This window comes from Venturia canescens, chromosome 3 (genome assembly GCF_019457755.1).
Source record: "Venturia canescens isolate UGA chromosome 3, ASM1945775v1, whole genome shotgun sequence".
NCBI lineage: Eukaryota > Metazoa > Arthropoda > Insecta > Hymenoptera > Ichneumonidae > Venturia > Venturia canescens.
Window position 1 is genome coordinate 3,407,660 of NC_057423.1, and position 19,673 is coordinate 3,427,332.

The following is a 19,673-nucleotide window of genomic DNA, read 5'->3' on the forward strand; positions in this document are numbered from 1 at the left end:
ACTACTTTCCACTTGACTTTTATTTCAAACTCGATCGCTCATCGAAGAGGCCGTTTCAAGATTTGATGTCACGCGCAGAAAGATAAAAAATCATTTTTTTTTAAACGTAAAAATATTTGATGAAAATCGTCAATTTTTTTATTGTAATGACTAATGGAAAAAAGCTCCGTCAGCTCACGCAGCCAAAAATGGACTCGCAGTGCTTTCTTGTCGTTGAAATTCGCACTCGCGATAGCCAGATTATTCAAAAAAATTCTACCCAATTCTTTCAGTGTTCAACTTACACGGAGAGAAAAAAATAGTAAGAATTACTATGCTGCCATGGTATTGGGGTTCTAGATCGCCCATTTTGAAGGTTTTTACCAAAAATGCTGTATTTTCCAAGTAAATTCTGAATGAAAATTTTTAAATTGCGTATTTTGCTGTGACAAAGGTTTAAATTGTGCTATTTTTTCCTAAAATAGTTCACCAAGGAAACGTTGCAAAATTTATATTGACTCGATGATGAACTGTCCAGTAGAATTATTATGCCGTTTTGCTATACTTAGTACTGTTTTCACAATTTAAGGAGTTTCGGTACAAAAGTCTAAATGTTAAGAAATTGATGAAATTTAGTGATAATGTTCTTCAACATCAAATGCGAAAACACAAATTTTTTCAAAATTTTTTTCTACTTAGTTATCGAGTAATTACGCATTAAAGCATATTTCTTATGCCCGGAATGTATACCTATATATATGGAAACGCTATGCTTATACACGTGAACTTTAGTGATCAATTACTCGATAACTGTGTAGAAGAAAAATCTTAAAAAATTTGTATAGTCAAATTTGGCACTAAAGAATATGTTCACCAAATTTTATAAAATTCTGAACTTTTTGAATTTTTTAATTTTTTTAGCATGGGTTAGCATGGCAACATTGTATCGCCTGTACCGAAACTCCTTAAATTTACAGTTGAACATGGTAAAATTCGAGGAGGTCGAACACAAGCATCGATCATACGCCAAAGTGTTTAGAAATTTACTACGGTAAATAACAGAATTTCATTCGCGATTGTACGATAATATACCGGTATACGTGTGTACCGATGTATTTATTTTGACATCACTCATCAATTTTCATCGAGTCGCTTCACAAAAAATTACTACGTTTGTTCGTAAGAATTAATAAATATTGCCGATATAGAAGCCTACTTCTATGGCAGCATAGTAGTTTTTAGTGAAATTTTCTCTCCGTGTGTACAATAACCATTTTTTTCACTCTCTATTTACTGTACTGAGCAGATTATAAATTGAGAACAATATTAATTTTGTCAAAATGGTAAATCGAATAATAATGCAATGACACTAAAATCCTCCGAGTCATGCAAAAGTTTCGTTTTCCTTGTGATAAGTAGTTTGCGGAGGAACGAAAAAGTGATGAAAACGTTCGAAGTCTATTTGCGTGCCGCTGAATAGTGCATTTTTTTTCGTCCAATCGCCACGCCAAAGATAATCTTTGTAGAAAATATTTTTGTACTTGAAAATAATGGATTTTTGGTGATTTTTAAAATTTTTACGTTTCTCGAGTACTCGACAAGAAATATCTGCTTTTCGTGGCTTTTCAGGAACAGTCTCAAGACGAAAATTGTCGCCGGCGATAATATCCTCGATTCTGAGAAGGCTCACGTGCTCCTCAAATGTAGGAGTTGAAGCTCGATAATTTGGCCACGAGGCAGCGTCGATATTTTCGTCACGTGACGACAAAATCTCGTTTATATAATACTCGCACTCGCTCGGATCATCACCGGAAATATCGTTATTACGAGCTTCACGAAATTCCTCAATCGTCAGGGTTGAAACTATCTTCGAAAGACGTAACATCACGCAGTTGAGAACATGACTCTCATTCGAATTTTGTCGTATGCGAACTTGAAGCGTTCCAGCCTTTGCCATGAAAAAAAAAATGAAAACGTGAAACGATGAAAAAAACGTCATTGCCTAAGAATAAACCAGATTTATGGTGTTTCTACTATTTTTCAATTTACGTAGTTGACTCTTGAGTTAATAACAATTGTTAAAGCGAACTGACAAAAATGGTGATTGTCGAGCAAAGTTCCCTGTAGTCGCAGACACAAGTGAAGGGGCCTTAACTACGTTTTTTCAAACGACAAATAATTGAGATTACTCGACAACAAAAAACAGCTGAACCCACCATCATTTGGTCCAACCGAATGAAGTTTTGTCGAAAAACTGAATGCTCTTCCCAGTGGATTTGAAAAATGCATTAAAATAAATACTTGTATCCAGAAACTCACGAGTTTTCCAAACGACTTGGTCCAAAATCTCTCATTCCGGAATTCCACCACGCCGTCGATGATGAGAGCCTCGCGAAGGCATTCGTCCAGCTGTTTATACATGCAGCGTGGCAACCTCTAGAAATTGAAGGAACGAAATTTCGTCAGCAGATCAAAGGGCATCAAGAGTTTCGAGTTGTTTTTATTTTTATTCATTTTTTTTCATCTATCCAATGATTAAACCTGCAAGATGATGTTGAACGTGTAGAAAGCCAAGGGCAGCATGGAGGAGGCTGTGAGAGCGAGAACTGCAAAGGCTGCAGCTGTGTCGGCCGAGTGAATTTTCCTGTGAGCAGCAAACAAGCATTTAATTTTATTTCATGCTAAATAAAGTGCACGAGTGCTCGTTAAGTCTCACCAAAAGTGGATGACGAAGTATGCGACGCTAAGAATCGCTCCACTTATCATATTCCCACCCAATATCGGATTGCATCCTCTTAGCGTTGGACAAGGTAGGGCTTTGCACACAACGTGATCCAATCCAGCGTCAGGATAACCAACAATGGTACCAAGATGAGCCAGGAATCCGAGAAGAATGCCAAGGCCGAGACGTCCACTTAACACAAAATCGATCCTTTTTTTCATCGTATCGTTTTTCTCGTCTAATGTTACGACAAAATGATTATTCCTTGATGAAGAAACGTGGCAAAAGGTTGGCTTGGAGAACTCATTATTTCATGGTCATATTTGACGATGGAAAATTCATTGCTTAACAAAAATAACTGAAAATCCCTTTACCGTTATTACGAGTACGTGATTGAATCTTGAAAGCGAAAAAATTCAAGTGAAATCTTCGAGAAAGAAATTCGAAAAAATATGTTTGAGTGACAGTTAGTCGATAACGGCTTACATTTTGTTTAAATACTGCACAAATTTTATCGAACATTAAATCAAGTGCTTTTGTAGCGATCAAATATTCCAATGGATTGTCTTATGAATTTTTATGCTCAGTTAAATATGCAGGAAGGGAAGACAAAACGGTGTGATAAAAGTGGAGTCTCGCGATGGTATCGAAAAAAGTTGCATGAAAAGTCTGCTCGTAGTTTCGACGGTTGTTTCAATATCCATTGGCAAATAATTCCTCCTGTAAACCTTGGAATTTTCGGTGTTTTTTGTTTATTTTATAAATATAAATTGTTTGGACGGATTTAAATAAAACTTCGTACACATCTTTTAAACTCTTAGAAGGACTGAGAAACAATTTTTTTACTATTTTTTTCACAGTATTTTTTATACAATGCTATCTTGAAAATGGCACCTGTTGAATCGGCGTTGACAGAAAATCTCACAAATGGAACGTCCCAGGACAAAAAAACCGAAAGGATTCTTAAAATATATGCTATTAGCTGTCGCACGACGCAGGGAATTTTGAAAATATTGTTTAGAAAAAGAATCGCGACCATTCGACGAAAAAAATGACAATTTTTGTGGATTTCTCAGTAGAAAATTGTTTATAAAAGAAAAAGAATAAAGTTGTGAAAAAACGGCTACGTCGTGCTGAAAACATACGCTTTCCCTGCAAAATGCAATTCGTATGAAGCCGCTGGGGTAAAAACTCTCTCCGTTTTGCTGTCAACGCCGATTCAAAAGGTGCCATTATCAACACACCATTGTACAAAAACGTACCATTAAAAAATGAAAAATTAAACTTTCCAGTACATCGGAGCATGCAAAAAATGTGTATAAAGTTTAATGTAAATCCATCCAACCAATTTTTATTTATAAAAGAAACTAAAAACACGTAAAATTCCAACGTTTACACTGTGCCTTAATTAATGATTATAAGCAAAGCAATGAGAAAAAAGTCACTCAATCGTTGTAAACTCGATTCGAGTAACCCGAAGTGGAATAAAAATCGCTCAAAAAGTGTCGACTTCGTGGACTTTCTTTGAGCCGGATTGAATTGATTTCACCTCGAATTCGATGAGAGCAGTTAACTTTCCTACATTTTTATTCACTCCATTAGCGGGAGATTTTTTATTCAGTGTCAGATTTAAAGTGAGTGCGAATGAAAGATAACGAGCTAAGAAAGATGATCATTAATTGAGTTAGATAAAGCAGAGCAGCACGTGCTCGTATTTCTGTTAGAAATTGTGTGCCAGAATGTGTAAACTACTACGCAGAAACGAAGGGGGCGAATGTACGACCTATGACCCCTTAATTATAAAGGCTTATCACACGTTGCTTTTCTCTTCAATTACGCTCCTCCCGTCCTCGGCGTGCTTCAGTCGAAATGCTGAAAACCACTATTTATCAGCGTGCAGTCGGTGTCAACGAAAATTTGAATCTTCGTAGCCATCATTAGATTCCTAAGAAAAACTATTTTCAATAAATAAATGATTAACGCGAGCTTAAACAGTGCTGGGAATAACGATGATCGATGGTAAATTCGTTAATTCGCGATCTCGTACGTCGACTCAAGTATAAATTGTTTGTTTTTCAGATCGGAATAAAGAAAATAAGAAAAATGTTGGAACATCGATAATTTTATAAATTTGTCGATGACTCACGTGTGCACTTTGGGTTGATCGGTCAAACGTGCGACGACTTTAGCGGATAGGAGAGAGCCAGCGAGGAGCGACAAGCAGGCAGAAACAAGGAGGGCGAAAACCTCGTATTTCTCGAGACCGAGGGAAGATATTGACTTGTAAACGAAATTCTCGTTTCCCTCGCTCTCAGAGGACGCGTGTTTCCGAACTTTCTCATTTTTCTCTCCCCCGTTGAGAAACGTCGCCCGCTTTTCGAATTCTCCATGAGGAAAGTCTTTGAAAGACACTTGAAAACGTGAATGAAAAGTTCCGCAGTAGCCCGGAAGTCCGGAGGTGCCTACAAATCTCGAGGGTCCAGCGCCGATCGGTATCGCTCGAGATTCTCCCACGAGATTATTTCTCCTCGCTCGACTGTTTTGTTCCACCCACACAGAGACGAGGCAAACCGAGAGAGCACAAATGTCGAAACAAATCATATTCGCATACGCGTACAAACCTGAAATGAAAAAGAGAAACGTTCAATCGTTACATTTGCCTTTGGACATGTTCGAGTGTAGAGAAAGCGAATGACGATAGATTAAACTATTTTCTCTAAATAAATAACATTGATCCATTATTTAAATTTCTATTCGAGTTGTATTACAATTGGTCATCGAACAATGTCTCGTCGGAATGTGACAAGTGTGGGACCAACGAGAACAAATATTCAAGCTTGTACACAAGAAGCCCTAAATCAGTGCCTGGCCAAACGTTCTCCAATTTTTTAATCCCCTGCCTCCCAAAATTGACAATCGAAGCAAACTCCTCGAAGACTTACACAAACTAATCTTCCCCAAGAAACTCGCAATAAAGAAGGCCAAAAAACAAAGAAAAATAATTCAAGTGCTCGCATTGAAAAAGTGCCCTAACCAATCTCATTAGCCCCTGAAACTTGCCAGCTCTATCGATAAAACTATTCAAGTCGTTTGACTTCGGAAAAAGGATCGTTAACGATCAAATTAGTCTGGTGGAGCTCAATATCGCTGAATGATCCCAGTGTTCTGACGATAAACTCCGTAACTGGGATGTACGCAGACGTGCAACATGCCCAAAGATTGAAGGATTCTTCGGGAGCAGGCAAATACACCGGAAGCGGTACGACGAGACCGGCGCGTCCCGCGAGCTCATTACACGAAAACTTTAGCACTCTCGCGACGGTCTCGCGGTCTCGTCGATCTCGCAGGGCACGAAGCCGTCCTCTTTCCCTTTGCACCCAAAAGTTTGTGCGCCCGGGTGAGAAGCAGGCGGAGAAGCTGGAGCGAGAGGGCCCGAGGAAAGGGCTCGTGTGGGAATGAGCGGAGCCTGCCCCTGCTGGTGCATAAACTTTGCCCATTTTTATCACGACCGCGTTTCACCACCGTCGCGCACATTTTCTCTCTCTCTCCATTCCCTCTCGCTCGAGAGAGCCAGTCCTCGCCTTCCAGAGCCTGGACTTTGTCTCCTCGTCGAGCCAAAGACGAGACGCCGTCATTTCGCTTTCCCTTTTTCTCTCCTTTCTCAAGTGCACATTTTTCTTATCATCTTCGTCTCTCTCTGTGCCTTTCGTCGGATTTTCCTTGGAGCTCGAAATTTAGCTGGGGCGGAGCGAAATGAAATTGTAGCGCCGAGCTTCGGTGGCGAGTCTATAAAAGCCGAGAAACCAAATCATTTTCGATGGAGGATAAAAATAGCGGGGGTTTTGTGCCCTCCGAACTTTGGCTGCGGTCAAATGAACTTGAAGTTTGCAACGTCCAAGGAAATGATTTTAAAAAATACCAACAATTTCTGTAATAGGGTATTACACCTTTTTTGAAAACTGTTTTAAAATAATCCTGAGATCGTTATAAACCAGTAGAATTTTTATTTCAATTTTATAAGAACGAAAACTGTCTTAAAAACTATTTTTTATTTATGATTTTCAATTTTCCCGCGGGAACGCTATGTTCTTTCGGTTTGTGACGTCACTCCGTCAGTAAATACGATTGCGAAAGATCAAGTAACAAGATTTGGGAAAATAATGAGTTATAATGGTATAACATTGGTGTCTCGTGCCTGAATGCAATAATACGAGTGTAAAAATGTTAGAAAAATTGTGAATTCATCGCCGCAACATCAACGTATTTATCATTGGTAGATTTGTACTTTCTGCTTTCACAATACCGTTTTCTATAATGCGATTTTAACCCCTGACAAGCACACATCTAAACGGTATACCTCTTTAAGGAGTTTCGGTACAGAAGTCTAAGTATTAAGAAATTCATCAAATTTGGTGATAATGTTCTTCAACATCAAGTGCGAAAAGACAAATTTTTTCCAAATTTTCTTCTACTTAGTTATCGAGTAATTACGCATTAAAGCAGATTTCTTATGTCCGGAATGTATACCTAGGAAACGCTATGCTTATACACGTGAACTTCAGTGATCAATAACTCGATAACTGTGTAGAAGAAAAATCTTTAAAAATGTGTATTGTCAAATTTGGTATTAAGGAAGTTGAGGCATTAGAATGAAAATGATGTCACCGCTTTTAAACCGATTGCATCTTATAAAGTGAAGTGTAAAAAAAAATCAGTTAAATTTTCAGACAGTTTAGGAGCGTCGTTGCTGAGAAAAATCAATAACAATTTGGGCCAAATAACATGTAATCTTATGGAAGTCAAGACACATTCAGTGATATCTCCGTTAAAAATGATGCTAAAAATATGAAATTTTTTGGGCAACATGAGCAAGGCTTGCCGAATAATGTCAATTTTTTTCAGATTTATTAGGAGATTTGCTGAGATTATATTAATAATAATCTGTTTTCCGTGCAGTTTTTTGAGGCTAGGATCGTCACTGTTCGTGTTTTCGACTGAGCTTTCACCAGTTTTTCGTCTTTTTTCCCCCAACTTTTCTTTAAAGTGTCTGCAACATTGCCAAACTGTAAACTGGCCTAACTTTTGAAAGGTACAGGTCATCACTTTTTGGTAAAAAAAATGACTGTACAGCCTCAACTTCCTTAAAGAATATGTTGACCAAATTTTATAAAATTCTGAACTTTTTGAAATTTTTTATGTTTTTAGCGTGGTTTAGGATGGCAACATTGTATCGCCTGTACCGAAACTCCTTAAGCATTGAGGGTGAAAAGTACCCAACACATTTTCAAATATCTTGGTCCCTAATAAAGTTAGGGAATTTTTTTTTTCAAATTAAAGCTCAAAAAATTCTGCGCAAAATAGATACACGCCTCAACAGGCCTCAACGGAATATCGGTGGAGGGGGAAAGCCCTTTGTTAAATACCTACAGAGAATTATGTAAGAAAGTAAAATTTTGGGGTGGGTACTTCGTACCCAAGTGTGCTTGTCAGGGGTTAATCAAATTAATGATAAAAGTCCACAAACGTGCATAATAACTTGTAAAATTTCGAAATAACACAGAGCGCACGATAAGAATCTAGATTGTTTACTATCGGAGTGACGTCACGTTGGAATCCAACATGGCGGATGGCGTTTTGACATTTGAAGAACAGATGAAAAAAGACAACTTTTGAAATTGAATTATAAAATTAACATTGAATTTTAATGAATAAATATTGACGTTTCTCGTTTAATTTTTACGAAATCTATCATAATCGTGAATTTTTATGTATTTTTTGACATGGCGTAAAATACCCTATTCTACCAGCATTTCGTTTCGTAGCGAATTTGCAATTCGTAGTTTTTCAAGTTTACCATGATTTCGTGTCAAATTTAGTGAATTACAAACATTTATTTCGTTCCCGCGAGTTTTTCCATTTTTCAACGATAAATTGCTCTGTCGATTGCGAAACTTTCGGATCGGGGATCAGGGTTCAAGCTCGTTCGGGGATCCGCGCAACTTCGGAACCCCGAGAAGCCGGAAAACAGTTTCGTCCAATCTCCCATCAAAATAAAAATAAAAACCATCGAATTAAGTCGTCAAATTCAAACGATCTTCTTTCGAACTAATTTTCCCTCACTTCTTTCCCGCGTTCAACAATCCCATACTTTCGTGTCTGCCGTTGCACATTTAATTTGCCCCATTTCCCGCGACTCCCGAATCTTCAGGTTTTCACATATAAACTGCTTCGTGGTGAACAGTTGTCAAGACGCAGGATAGGAATTTCCCAAGTTTGTGTCTACAGGCTTGTTCAGCTTCCGGGAGTTTTCCTCTTGAAACGGAAGTGTCGACACACACTCTGCCAAGTTACTGACCTACACTGTTTGTCGCAGTTACCCACTCGCGCAGATGGTAAATAATCACGATGTTGTAAGTGATCAAACCGAGGATCCACTTGGTGTCTCGTTCCTCGAGAACTTGCACGATCTGAGCGAGCGTAGACGTCGTTCTTTTTCCAGCGTCGTAATCTGCTCCTGGATCGTGCACAAATATCGATTAAAATTCATCCTTAATTTTCTGTCAACGGGGGAACCGCTTTTTCGATTTAACAACAAACTTTCGTGCCCCGAACCAAAGGTTTTTCTTAGAAAAATTCAATTTATTTATATTTCATACTCAAATTGCGTTATTATCCGCAACAACATTTTTATTTCGATACGAATAAGCGCAGTAAATTTTTCGTACGAGATACGAAAAGTCAAAAAAAACGGGGCGGGGCGCCTCGACTGCAAATTATTCTCTACAAGATGTCACGTTTTTGCCCCCTCCCCCCCCCCCCCCCGCCGCTCTTTAGTTATTCAAGGAAACGAGTGAACAGGTACGAGATTAGTGCACAATGGTTTATATTAATAAGCATCTATGGGCTTCAAGCTTGTCTTTCAACAGTGAAATGTAGCGTGTTTGAAATACACGTTCGATTTTTGTTAAAAATTTTTTTTCGGAAAAGCTTTGAGGGCGAAGTATAACGTGCTGAATTACAAACGTTGCACTTTCAAATGTGTCGACAAGGACTGCGCGAAGCGATAAGCGTGTTCGTACTTACCATTTTCGACGTTAAATAATTCCCTCCGATGAATAATTGAGCCGCCACCGCAACGCTTCAACACCATGATTGCATATTTTTTCGCCTCATTTTTCAAGGTTTCTGGAAGATCGAATGACTTATTTTCGCTTTCTCTTTTCACTTATTTTCGGGTTCGAGGCATTCACAGATTTTCACAGGGTCCAAATACCTCACGAAATATTCAGGAAATCATCGGCCGACCTCTGCTTCTGTTTATATTTTTCTGGCCACTCGACCGCTTCTGCTATAGATCGAGTCAGTTTTCTATGACCGTGTGAAACGTTTGTCATACGTTAACTGGTCTACATTTTCACGAACGACGAGAAATTACCCCTCGAGTATTGCTATCGTTGATAAAGAGGCATTGCACAACGATAACGCCAATTCGATTCTCCGTCATTTCAATATTCACTGTGCCAAGCGAGATCAAAATCATCACGGTACGACTCGCTGCCAGTGTTGCCAACTTAGGGGTTTTCCCCCTAAATTTAGGGGCAACGCAGATGCCTAGGGGTTTTTTTAGGGGCAATTTTTTTTTGGGGGTTTTTTTAGGGGCAACTTTTTTCTAGGGAATTTTTTAAGGGCTACTCTCATTTCGAGTTTTCAAGTGTTCGGTGCGTGTTAAAGACGAAATATTCTACCGAGACCGAGACCGTGTTCCGATACTGTGAGTACTGTAAGCCCTATAGGGATGGTACAAGTAGACTACCGCGCCACTAGTGGTGAAAAGTGAAAATTTTTGGGGATCTTTTATCATTATTGTATTATTATTATATATATATATATTCAATTATTATGATTATATTTCAATCAAAGTATTGAAAGTGCTACCCCAAAAACTTATAAATTATGACATTAGAGGCGCCACGAGTACTTTCGACCTGCCCTCTATCGAATCTGCACCATCTCTATTCGCTCTGTGCGCGTGGGCGGAGCCAAAAATCTAATACTACTACACTAATAGTATTAGTGTGTTCATGCATACTGCCAGCGCCACCATAAAGGGGACTCCGGCGTTTTTGGAGGAATACGTATACACGACACACGCTCACTTTCAAAGTAGTATGTTTACGCGCACGGAGCGAATACCAAAGCAAATACTCGCAGTACTCACAGTCACAGTCAATATCGGAACACGGCCCGAGTCTCTTGATTCTGCTCGCTCGCGTACCTTCTCGGATTGCAAAGTAAGTCATTTTCGTTTTTTGAAGTATCAGCGAAAAAATAAAAAAGGTATTAATAATTCAAACTTATATTCAAATTCATTACAGCATGCCAAAAGAAAAAAACAAAAAATATCTGCAAAAATATGTAAAGTGTTGGGAGACCGATTCAGCGCTTCAAGGTTAGTTAACATGCATTTTCTAAATTCGAATAAAATATATATTCATTCTCAATTTTTTCTATTAAATATTATGTTTAATTATTACGCTCTGTCCGAACGACAAAACGGTTGTATGTAAAGATACATATAAAGATACGTGGAAGTTGAAAGTGAAAAACGAGGATCGAATGAAAATAGATTCAGTTTTTACGTTTACAAGATTATTAAACATAATCAACTCAAAATAATGATTGTTCCAATTCGGTTAGTTTAATCTATGAGATGAATGTTTACTACACAGGGATTTCTTCAAAGCTTGCAGATCAACCGAGGTTTTCAAAGTTTTTTCCTGAAAAAGGTAATTTAAGTTATGTGAACCAGTGTGTTCTGGTTCGGTTCGTAGAATGTGTTTGATTAAGAGCTTCATTTGGTGGTAGTTTCACTGGTTTCTTTTTTCCTTTTCATTCCAGGTAGTTAACCTCAATTTGATTCCATTTTCACCTCCTCGTCTTGCTTAGTTTCCTACAATTTTTCATCAGTATATAGACACTCGTACTCCTTCGATTCCTCTAATACTTTTAATGTTTCCTCCAATGTGTTTTCACCTAATGTTTTAATATTTCTTCAAGTATGCACTGTTTTAATTCTTCTTTATTTGTGATGGTCCGACTAACTATTTTAAACATTTGTTAATGTTTATATGGACTTTCGCAATTGATATTGATAAATATCATAATTTATTATTATTATTAAATGTCTTGTGGTTTACATTATAGGTTGGCTAGGGCCTGATCCAACTGATACATGTTCTGCGGTCTGCAAATATTGTCGAATATCGTTGAAAGCTCACAAAAAGGATTTGATGAACCACGCAAAGACAGAAAAACATAAAAAAGCTGTATCCTTGGACAAATCAGCAAAGACATTCGAACCGTTGACTTCAACATTTGAGCCAGTTCTGACAGAAGCAACGAAGATCGCCGAATTGAAAATTGCTGCATTTATTGCAGAACATAGTTCACTGCAGACTGTGAATCACATGATCGACATTCTGCCGCAGCTGGACCCTTCGTCACATATAATTTCGAATTTGAAACTCCATCGCACTAAATGTTCGATGTTGATCAAGAACGTCCTCGGGCCTTGTATGCTCCAAGAACTTATCCAAGAAATTGGCGACGGTCCATACTCACTCATAATCGACGAGAGTACTGATCTTTCAACGCAGAAGGTGTTGTGTATCATGTTGCGATTTTTCTCTTTCGAGAAACGAGAAGTGGTTACAACGTTTTATCGGTTAATCAAATTAATCGATGCCGATGCAAAAAGTGTGCATAGTGCCATTAAACTTCAATTAGAACAAGATGGTTTAAAAGTTGAAAATATGGTCGGCATTGGCGTTGATGGAGCGAGTGTGATGGTTGGAAAACACAACTCAGTTACAGCTTTGTTTAAGCGTGAAATAGATGACCTAATCGTTATGCCATGTGTTTGTCACTCACTTCATTTATGCGCTGAAAAAGCATCGGAAATGTTGCCTCGTCCATTAGAATTTTTGGTTCGAGAAACGCATAATTGGTTTTCTTACAGCCCCAAACGGTTAGAAAAATATAAGCTTTTGTACGAAACAATTAATGGTAGTGGAAAACCGAATAAAATTCAGGGTCTTAGCGGAACTCGTTGGCTTGCTCGATCCGAGGCTATCGATACCATCTTAAATCAGTGGGAAGAATTGCAATTCTTATTTTCAATTGCAAAATCAGAAGACAATTGTCACATGGCTGCTCAGTTATACAACATCATGATAAGGTTACCCTACAAAGCTTTTCTTATTTTTTTAAAATACGAACTGAAAAGTGTAACGCAATTAAATTTGCTTTTTCAAAGTGATTACGTAGAACCTACGAAATTACTTGAGGATCTTTTTTTGATGTTCAAAAACTTACTGCAAAAGCTCGTTGTACCATCGAGCTTGCAGAAATTAACTGACAGTGAATTGATCAATTTCGATTTTCAATCTTGTTTAATGCATACTTCAGCAATGTATTTTGGCTACGAGTTTCACGTCATTGCTCAAGATATTGAACCAACAGAATTATTGGATGTTAAAGAAAGGTGCAAAAAATTTCTCTGTACTTTGGCTCAAGAGGTTCAAAAAAGATTGCCGGACAACTTATCTATCCTAAAGACGATGGCCGATCTTCATCCTAAAATCGCATTATCGCGAATGAAACCCAGTTTAACAGGTATTATTGCAAAATTCCAACGCACTCACTTATACGGCAATAAGAATGAGACAGAGTCAGAATGGAATCAATTGCAAAATAAATCGTGGCCAAATACAGTCAATTCCGTTGAATTTTATTCAGCCGTTTTTGTAGATTATGATTCTGCTGGTCAAAAGCGATTTGAAAACATTGCCAAATTTTCAATGGCTCTACTTACACTTCCGATTTCAAATGCAAGTGTCGAACGCGCTTTTTCGACATACAACGTAATTAAAAATAAATTACGAAATAAGCTGTCTCTTGAAGTACTGCAAAGTATTATGATGGTACGGTTCACTTTACAAAGACAATCCGGATCTTGCGTCAAATTTGTTCCTTCTGCCCGTATGCTCGAAATGTTCAACGTTAGTATGTACGATTTCAAAAATGCAAACAATACTCAGAAACAATGTGATTCAGTCGATGTTGTCGACGAAATATTCGATAACTACATTGGCGAAATATGAAGACGCGGGAAAAAAATTCTTACAATAAAATGTCAATTGTTCTCTTATTAATTTGTTATTATAAATAACATTTTTCACTATTTGTATTTATTCCATTGTAAAAATTACATGGTGTAAATTAAATGATAATTTAATTCTCACTAAATGTTTTTTGTTCAATGTTTTTATTTTCCGATATTTTCATTAAATTTTCATTACAGGAATATTTTTTAGATTATTATAATAAAATTCATTATAAAAATGTTTATTTTTATTTAAAAGTATAATTTTAAGCAATATTCAATGTTACGAAGGAATATAGCGCTTCTTCAAAAATAGGGGTTTTTAGGGGGATTTCAGATGGATTTTGGGGGGGGACGGTCCGTAGGAGTTGGCAACACTGCTCGCTGCCCTTGTATAGCGTCACGTTTTTTCTTTGTTGACGTCAAGGCGAAAATAGTAACCGATAACCGCGACGCGTTTGGACACTACGCTTCGAACATCATCATTGTCGAAGTGCAATGTTCAGTGAGTGTATTTTTCGAATTTAACATCTCAAGAATCAATTCAGATCAGAAAATATATGATAAAAAACATTTATTTTATTGCGAATAACGAAAACGAATGAATCGCACGATTGACATATCGTTTGCATTTTTAGGGTTAGAAGATTTTTGAACTTCCATCTTCGTTGCTTTAAAATAATATCGAATATTCGTAAATTGAAAATGACCCGATAACTCGAGTATCGATAAGTCTTCTCCGTGGATCGGTCGAAAATTTCTTTTTAGTACTCGACTTCGTCGAAACTCTACCGGCGTGGCCAGATATTCTCATTTCGGGCGTGAGCTAAAAAATTTCGAAGCTCCTTTATAACGTATCGTAAAACTTGCTCATTTGCACGTTTTCGGAATAATTTGCAGGTGGAAGAAACGAATAGAACAAAACCTAACTTTACGTTACAAAATGGCAGCCTTATTTATATCGTGACACTGAAAATTTTCAATAAATCGTTTCTTTTATATACTTGATGAAAAATATCCTTTTCTCACCCTCAAAATGTTTTTCAGCTTAGAAAACGATTTATTGACCTCACTGAAATTCCTTTTGTGTTTACAGCTGATATGTCAGTACATATTCTAGCGGAGCGCTACCGTCTTTATGGGCAGTAGATCAAACATTTTTTAAACGTACCTTCGTCGGTCGGACGATTTTTCCGTGTACCGTGTTCTCGGGACAAGACACTTTCATGACTTTCATCATTTTCCGTTAGTTTCGTTTGGTTTCGTTGTGTTACGCGTGTACAATTTGTTGATTTTGTTAATGGTGTACTCATAACCTAGAAAAACAAGGCTGAAGAGGCTGAAGAGTAATACATAAAATCATAATTTAAATCGAACATAAAGCACAACACGATGGATATACTAAAAGCAGAAATAATGAGAAAACGGAAACAGTTGGAAGAGAGTAAATTAGCGGTACTTGAAATACCAATGTCGATAGAATGTGTAACATAACCTCGTTAATTAAAAAGTTTAATATAATTAACCTGTTACGTTTATTATAGAACGAAAACAAGAAGTATTTCAAACGTGGAGAATTAACAGCCAAGGAAACGGAGACGTCTGATAATACAGGACAAAATAGTGATGCTGTGAAAAGCAACGTTGGGCAACATCCGACTGAATCCAGTACAAATACTTCAGAGCATTTGACACTTTCAAGGCCAGAAGTTATTCGGAGACTTCGCGAACGATGCGAGCCCATAACATTATTCGGAGAATCCGAAGTCGATTCGTTCCAGAGATTGCGAAAACGAGAAATCCTTGAACCAGAAGTTAATAAAGTAAGTTAGCTTCACTCAGGAGGTTTCTAATTCAAGTTGACATTTCTCAAGCTGTTCAAAGCTAACGATTTCATATAATAATTTATTATTTATCCATACAGGGTTTTCGAAATGATTTCCAAGAAGCAATGGAACAGGTTGATCAGGCCTACCTTAACGAGTTATTGACATCCTCAAAACCAAACGGCCGTGACAGACAAGGAGACGTCAATGTGCCTGATGAGGGAGTAACTTATGATGATTTACAGAAAATGTCTGTAAAATTGAACAAAGGTGATCGAGACTATGACATGACCGTTATAACACAATTTCTCCAGTTTCTTGTGCAAATATGGGGAAATAATTTGAACAGTCGAGGAACAGCTGAAAAAATGAGCACAAGAGGAAAAATGGCGAGTGCTACTTACGCTCAAACGAGAGAATATCTCAAGCCTCTCCTTAGAAAGCTCAAAAATAAATCCCTCCCTGAAGATATCACTGATAGTTTGACAGAAATAGTCAAACATCTTTTGGAACGAAACTACATTTTGGTAAGTAATTCTACTGCTTTCTCTTATTTTCTATAAATAAATATAGTAGGTCAGCTGCAACTGATAATGATTTGATACTGCAGGCCAGTGACGCGTATCTTCAAATGGCGATTGGTAATTCTCCTTGGCCGATTGGTGTGACCATGGTTGGTATTCACGCGCGTACAGGACGAGAAAAGATTTTTTCGAAAAACGTCGCTCATGTAATGAATGACGAGACTCAGAGAAAATACATACAAGCACTGAAAAGATTAATGACGAAATGTCAAGAATATTATTCCACGGATCCATCTCGATGTGTCGAATATTCTAAGATTTAGGAATCAATGCTACTTATTTGAAGACATTTGTAAATAGGAAATCCGCCAATAATATGTAAATATTCGCAAATATACTGAACGTTTTTTCGTATTTCCAATCTGTGAAATTTAATGGATTTAAGCATACAAACTTATTCGAAATTCATCGTTTCTGGTAGTTCGATTATTTCTTCAAATATTGAGGAACATTTTTATACATTTGCCAATGAGTTCTTTTCTATTAAGTACATTATTGTTGCCTGAACTTGATGAGTATTTCATAATCTTGAACTTATGGTTTGACAATGAACGTGCCAACAGTGTGAATCATAAATCTGATTTTAAAAACTTCAATTTCATCAGCTTTGATACGTTCAATGTTAATCCTACTTTTTCAACTTATAATTAACAATTATAATCGAGTCACTTGATAGTAGATTTAACGGAATGAACTTGAACAATGTTATCAGCTGAAACTTCGATTATTTCTTCATTTGGTTCGCCAGTTCCGCAGCACGTGCTACTGCAGCCTTGATTGCATTCATCAGTGCGACTCTGCAATATTTTACACTTGTTAAAAAACAAATCCGTGTTTTTAAAGGAGGATCAGAAAGTTATATTAACTGTTGTCGTTATAGTAGCTTTTTGTAAGGCAAAAAGGTTGAAAAATGCTGACCTGACGCCTCCTTCTTCCATCGCGTGGACACCACGAATAGTCGTACCACCGGGAGAACAAACTTCATCCTTCAATGCTCCAGGGTGCTTCTTCGTCTGCAGTACCATGTTTCCAGCTCCTATGAGCACTTGGGCTGCGAATTGTGTCGCCATTGCTCGAGGCACACCTGCCATTACAGCTCCGTCCGAGAGACCCTCAATTATTTGATAAGCCTGTCATTCGAACGTGAAAAAAATGATTGAAGTTAATTCAAAACCAGGACTCTCATTTTTAATGATCCTCGATTAGATATTTTTTACATTTTAACTCAGTACTTCTGCTTGTAATGGAAGAATACTTTGCTATAATGCATGGTCTGCTTTGACAATTAACATTTTTGACTAATTGAAGCCAAAATTTTGTTATAAAAATATGGAAAACTCACAAACGCTGGTCCAGATCCGGACAGAGCGCTTATAGCATCCATCTGTGACTCGGGCACTCTTTCAACGATGCCAAGGTGAGCAAACATTTTGTGAATCAGTGTACACTCATCCTCTGTTGTGTGGTCATCGCTACAGTAAACTTTTAAATGATTGATTACATGAATGTGGTGGATCATTGAAGTCAGGACTAAAGTTGAAAATCATTATGTGCTTGTTTGGTTCCAAAAGTGACATTTTCCAAGAGTGAGTTTTTTTCAAAATTACCATTCTTCACTAAATGAACAGCAAAATAAGAAATTCGAGTATCTAATTCTGTTACTATGTGACACTGTCACATATTTCACTCGTTTTTTAAACTACTAAGAAAATTTGAGTAAATTTTTTACCGGTAACACCTGTGCCCACCATTAAAGGAGTATTAGGCATAGTTCTGACGATTCCGATGCAGCTTTGGTTCGAGTTCGGTGCGATTTTCTAAAACATTTAAAATGTTCACTTTTATTACGAATATGATCTGAGGAAACAGAGTTTTGCAATAATAATATAAAAGTAATTATTTACATCTCTCAACATGTCCAATGTTACTCCAACCAATACAGACACAAAAAGCTTTCTTGAACATGTAGAGGTAGTCAAACTTTTTGTAAAATCTGGTACAAGATCCTTGAGCATTTGTGGCTTCACAGCAATGAATATTACGTCACAATTTTCTATAACTTCCCCATTATTCTGACTCGTTCGAGTCCCCAAGTCCTTCCAAAATTGAAGAGTCTCTAGCGTTCTTGATGAAACCCACACATTTTTTTCGTTTAACACTCCTAGGAATTCAAAAAAAGCCATTTTATATACATTATAACTCTTTTAAAGTAGAGTTAATGAATAAAAAATTTATTTTTTGCATTCCGTTTCAACTGTGATATATTAATATAAATATATAAGAATATCATTTTACGACATGAATATGCAAACAGAAAAATTTTGAATTGCATATTAATATTCAGGAATAAATATTCGCGGGGCTTTAAAATTTTAGATTCATTCAAAAAGAAGGGTAAAAAATCACGCTAATAATGGGTGACACCTGTCAAACTCTATTCTAATTAAGTCACCTTTTTTAATCAAACCAGCGCCAATAGCTCGTGCCATATTTCCACCCCCGATAAAACCAATTTTCAGCTCTTTCAAATCCATTTTCGAATTCTTCTCTTTCAGTTTTAATTGAACTAGCACTAAAGATTGATTAGAAGTCAACGACGCAACTACGCCAACGAAGACATCTGACTTCGTTGACTACGCACAAATTTAACCTCTAAATAGTCAGTACTTTACGTAACTGCATGATTCTAATAAAACATATTTCTGGTTTATCACAAGGTTCAACACTTTTTGGTTTGAGTGCAGCAAAATAGAGAAGTATAAGAAGACATGGAATGTTAGAAAAAGATATGCTAGCAGGTCTCCGCGTGAACTTGGCCAACTGATAACTGATGTTGAATTTCTTCAATTTTTTTGTTGTAGAAAAGCTGAAGAGCGAGAAGCGAGCTATGATAGAGAAAAATGAAAAAAAATATCGATCAAACACCAAAGACTGAAGTAACAGAAAAAATTTGTTTGCAATCTGTTTTTGTTCAGCAGTGTGTTTTCGTGTGCAATATATTCGTTTTTGAATAACATACAATTTTTTTCGGTTTGAATTAACAGAAACCGTAAATGATTGAAGAATTATATGGGAATATAATTAAGAATAGATTTCAAGTGATTGTAAAAATAAAAATTGCTATCATTACGATTTTTCGTTCATTTGTTTCTTGATTTTTTATTATGATATTTTTTAATTTTCATTTCGTTCAGCGCGTTCAGATTCAAACTGAAAGTATTTTATATTTTTTGATTTTTGTTTTTTATTCACTGACGATCAAATAGAATTTTGCCGCCTTTATTCTGCGCTCTGTTTTATAAACTTCGTTGAATCGACCAACGATAATCGACCGACACTCGTGCTACGGTAAAAGCTTCGACGACCATTTACTTCCATGTAAACGAAAAACGAATAGA

At 37.0% G+C, this 19,673-nt stretch overlaps 4 protein-coding genes across 7 annotated transcripts; 2 read left to right on the top strand and 2 right to left on the bottom strand.

Annotated features, from left to right (window-relative positions):
• Nucleotides 1–1,241: 1,241 nt before the first annotated feature.
• On the bottom strand, nt 1,242–10,230 carry LOC122408245 (uncharacterized). Its single transcript, XM_043414917.1, has 8 exons — nt 9,975–10,230; nt 9,785–9,886; nt 9,057–9,215; nt 4,848–5,322; nt 2,696–2,893; nt 2,521–2,623; nt 2,299–2,415; nt 1,242–1,927 (listed from the first exon to the last, which is right to left on the bottom strand). Exons 2-8 carry the CDS (start codon nt 9,849–9,851, stop codon nt 1,364–1,366), a joined length of 1,683 nt encoding a protein of 560 aa, XP_043270852.1. The 5' UTR covers nt 9,852–9,886; nt 9,975–10,230; the 3' UTR covers nt 1,242–1,363.
• Nucleotides 10,231–10,353: 123 nt separating this feature from the next.
• On the top strand, nt 10,354–13,910 carry LOC122408243 (uncharacterized). 3 transcript variants are annotated; one of them, XM_043414915.1, is made up of 4 exons: nt 10,354–10,992; nt 11,077–11,150; nt 11,445–11,487; nt 11,906–12,003. In XM_043414915.1, the coding sequence occupies exons 1-4, from the start codon at nt 10,783–10,785 to the stop codon at nt 11,912–11,914; spliced, it is 336 nt and encodes a 111-aa protein (XP_043270850.1). In that variant the 5' UTR covers nt 10,354–10,782; the 3' UTR covers nt 11,915–12,003. The 3 variants fall into 3 exon arrangements, with proteins under 3 accessions (XP_043270850.1, XP_043270848.1, XP_043270849.1); XM_043414913.1 differs by having other exon boundaries at nt 10,784–10,992; nt 11,431–11,487; nt 11,906–13,910; XM_043414914.1 differs by having other exon boundaries at nt 10,785–10,992; nt 11,906–13,910.
• Nucleotides 13,911–14,017: 107 nt separating this feature from the next.
• Nucleotides 14,018–16,629, top strand: Prp18 (pre-mRNA processing factor 18). Of its 2 annotated transcripts, none has more exons than XM_043414919.1 (4): nt 14,018–14,370; nt 15,410–15,688; nt 15,790–16,218; nt 16,302–16,629. In XM_043414919.1, exons 1-4 carry the CDS (start codon nt 14,203–14,205, stop codon nt 16,536–16,538), a joined length of 1,113 nt encoding a protein of 370 aa, XP_043270854.1. In that variant the 5' UTR covers nt 14,018–14,202; the 3' UTR covers nt 16,539–16,629. The 2 variants fall into 2 exon arrangements, with proteins under 2 accessions (XP_043270854.1, XP_043270855.1); XM_043414920.1 differs by lacking the exon at nt 14,018–14,370 and adding an exon at nt 15,117–15,320.
• Nucleotides 16,630–16,679: 50 nt separating this feature from the next.
• P5cr (Pyrroline 5-carboyxlate reductase) lies at nt 16,680–19,109 on the bottom strand. The gene is made up of 6 exons (XM_043414922.1): nt 18,728–19,109; nt 18,180–18,436; nt 18,005–18,092; nt 17,618–17,757; nt 17,194–17,405; nt 16,680–17,072 (listed from the first exon to the last, which is right to left on the bottom strand). The coding sequence occupies exons 1-6, from the start codon at nt 18,807–18,809 to the stop codon at nt 17,000–17,002; spliced, it is 852 nt and encodes a 283-aa protein (XP_043270857.1). The 5' UTR covers nt 18,810–19,109; the 3' UTR covers nt 16,680–16,999.
• Nucleotides 19,110–19,673: the final 564 nt, after the last annotated feature.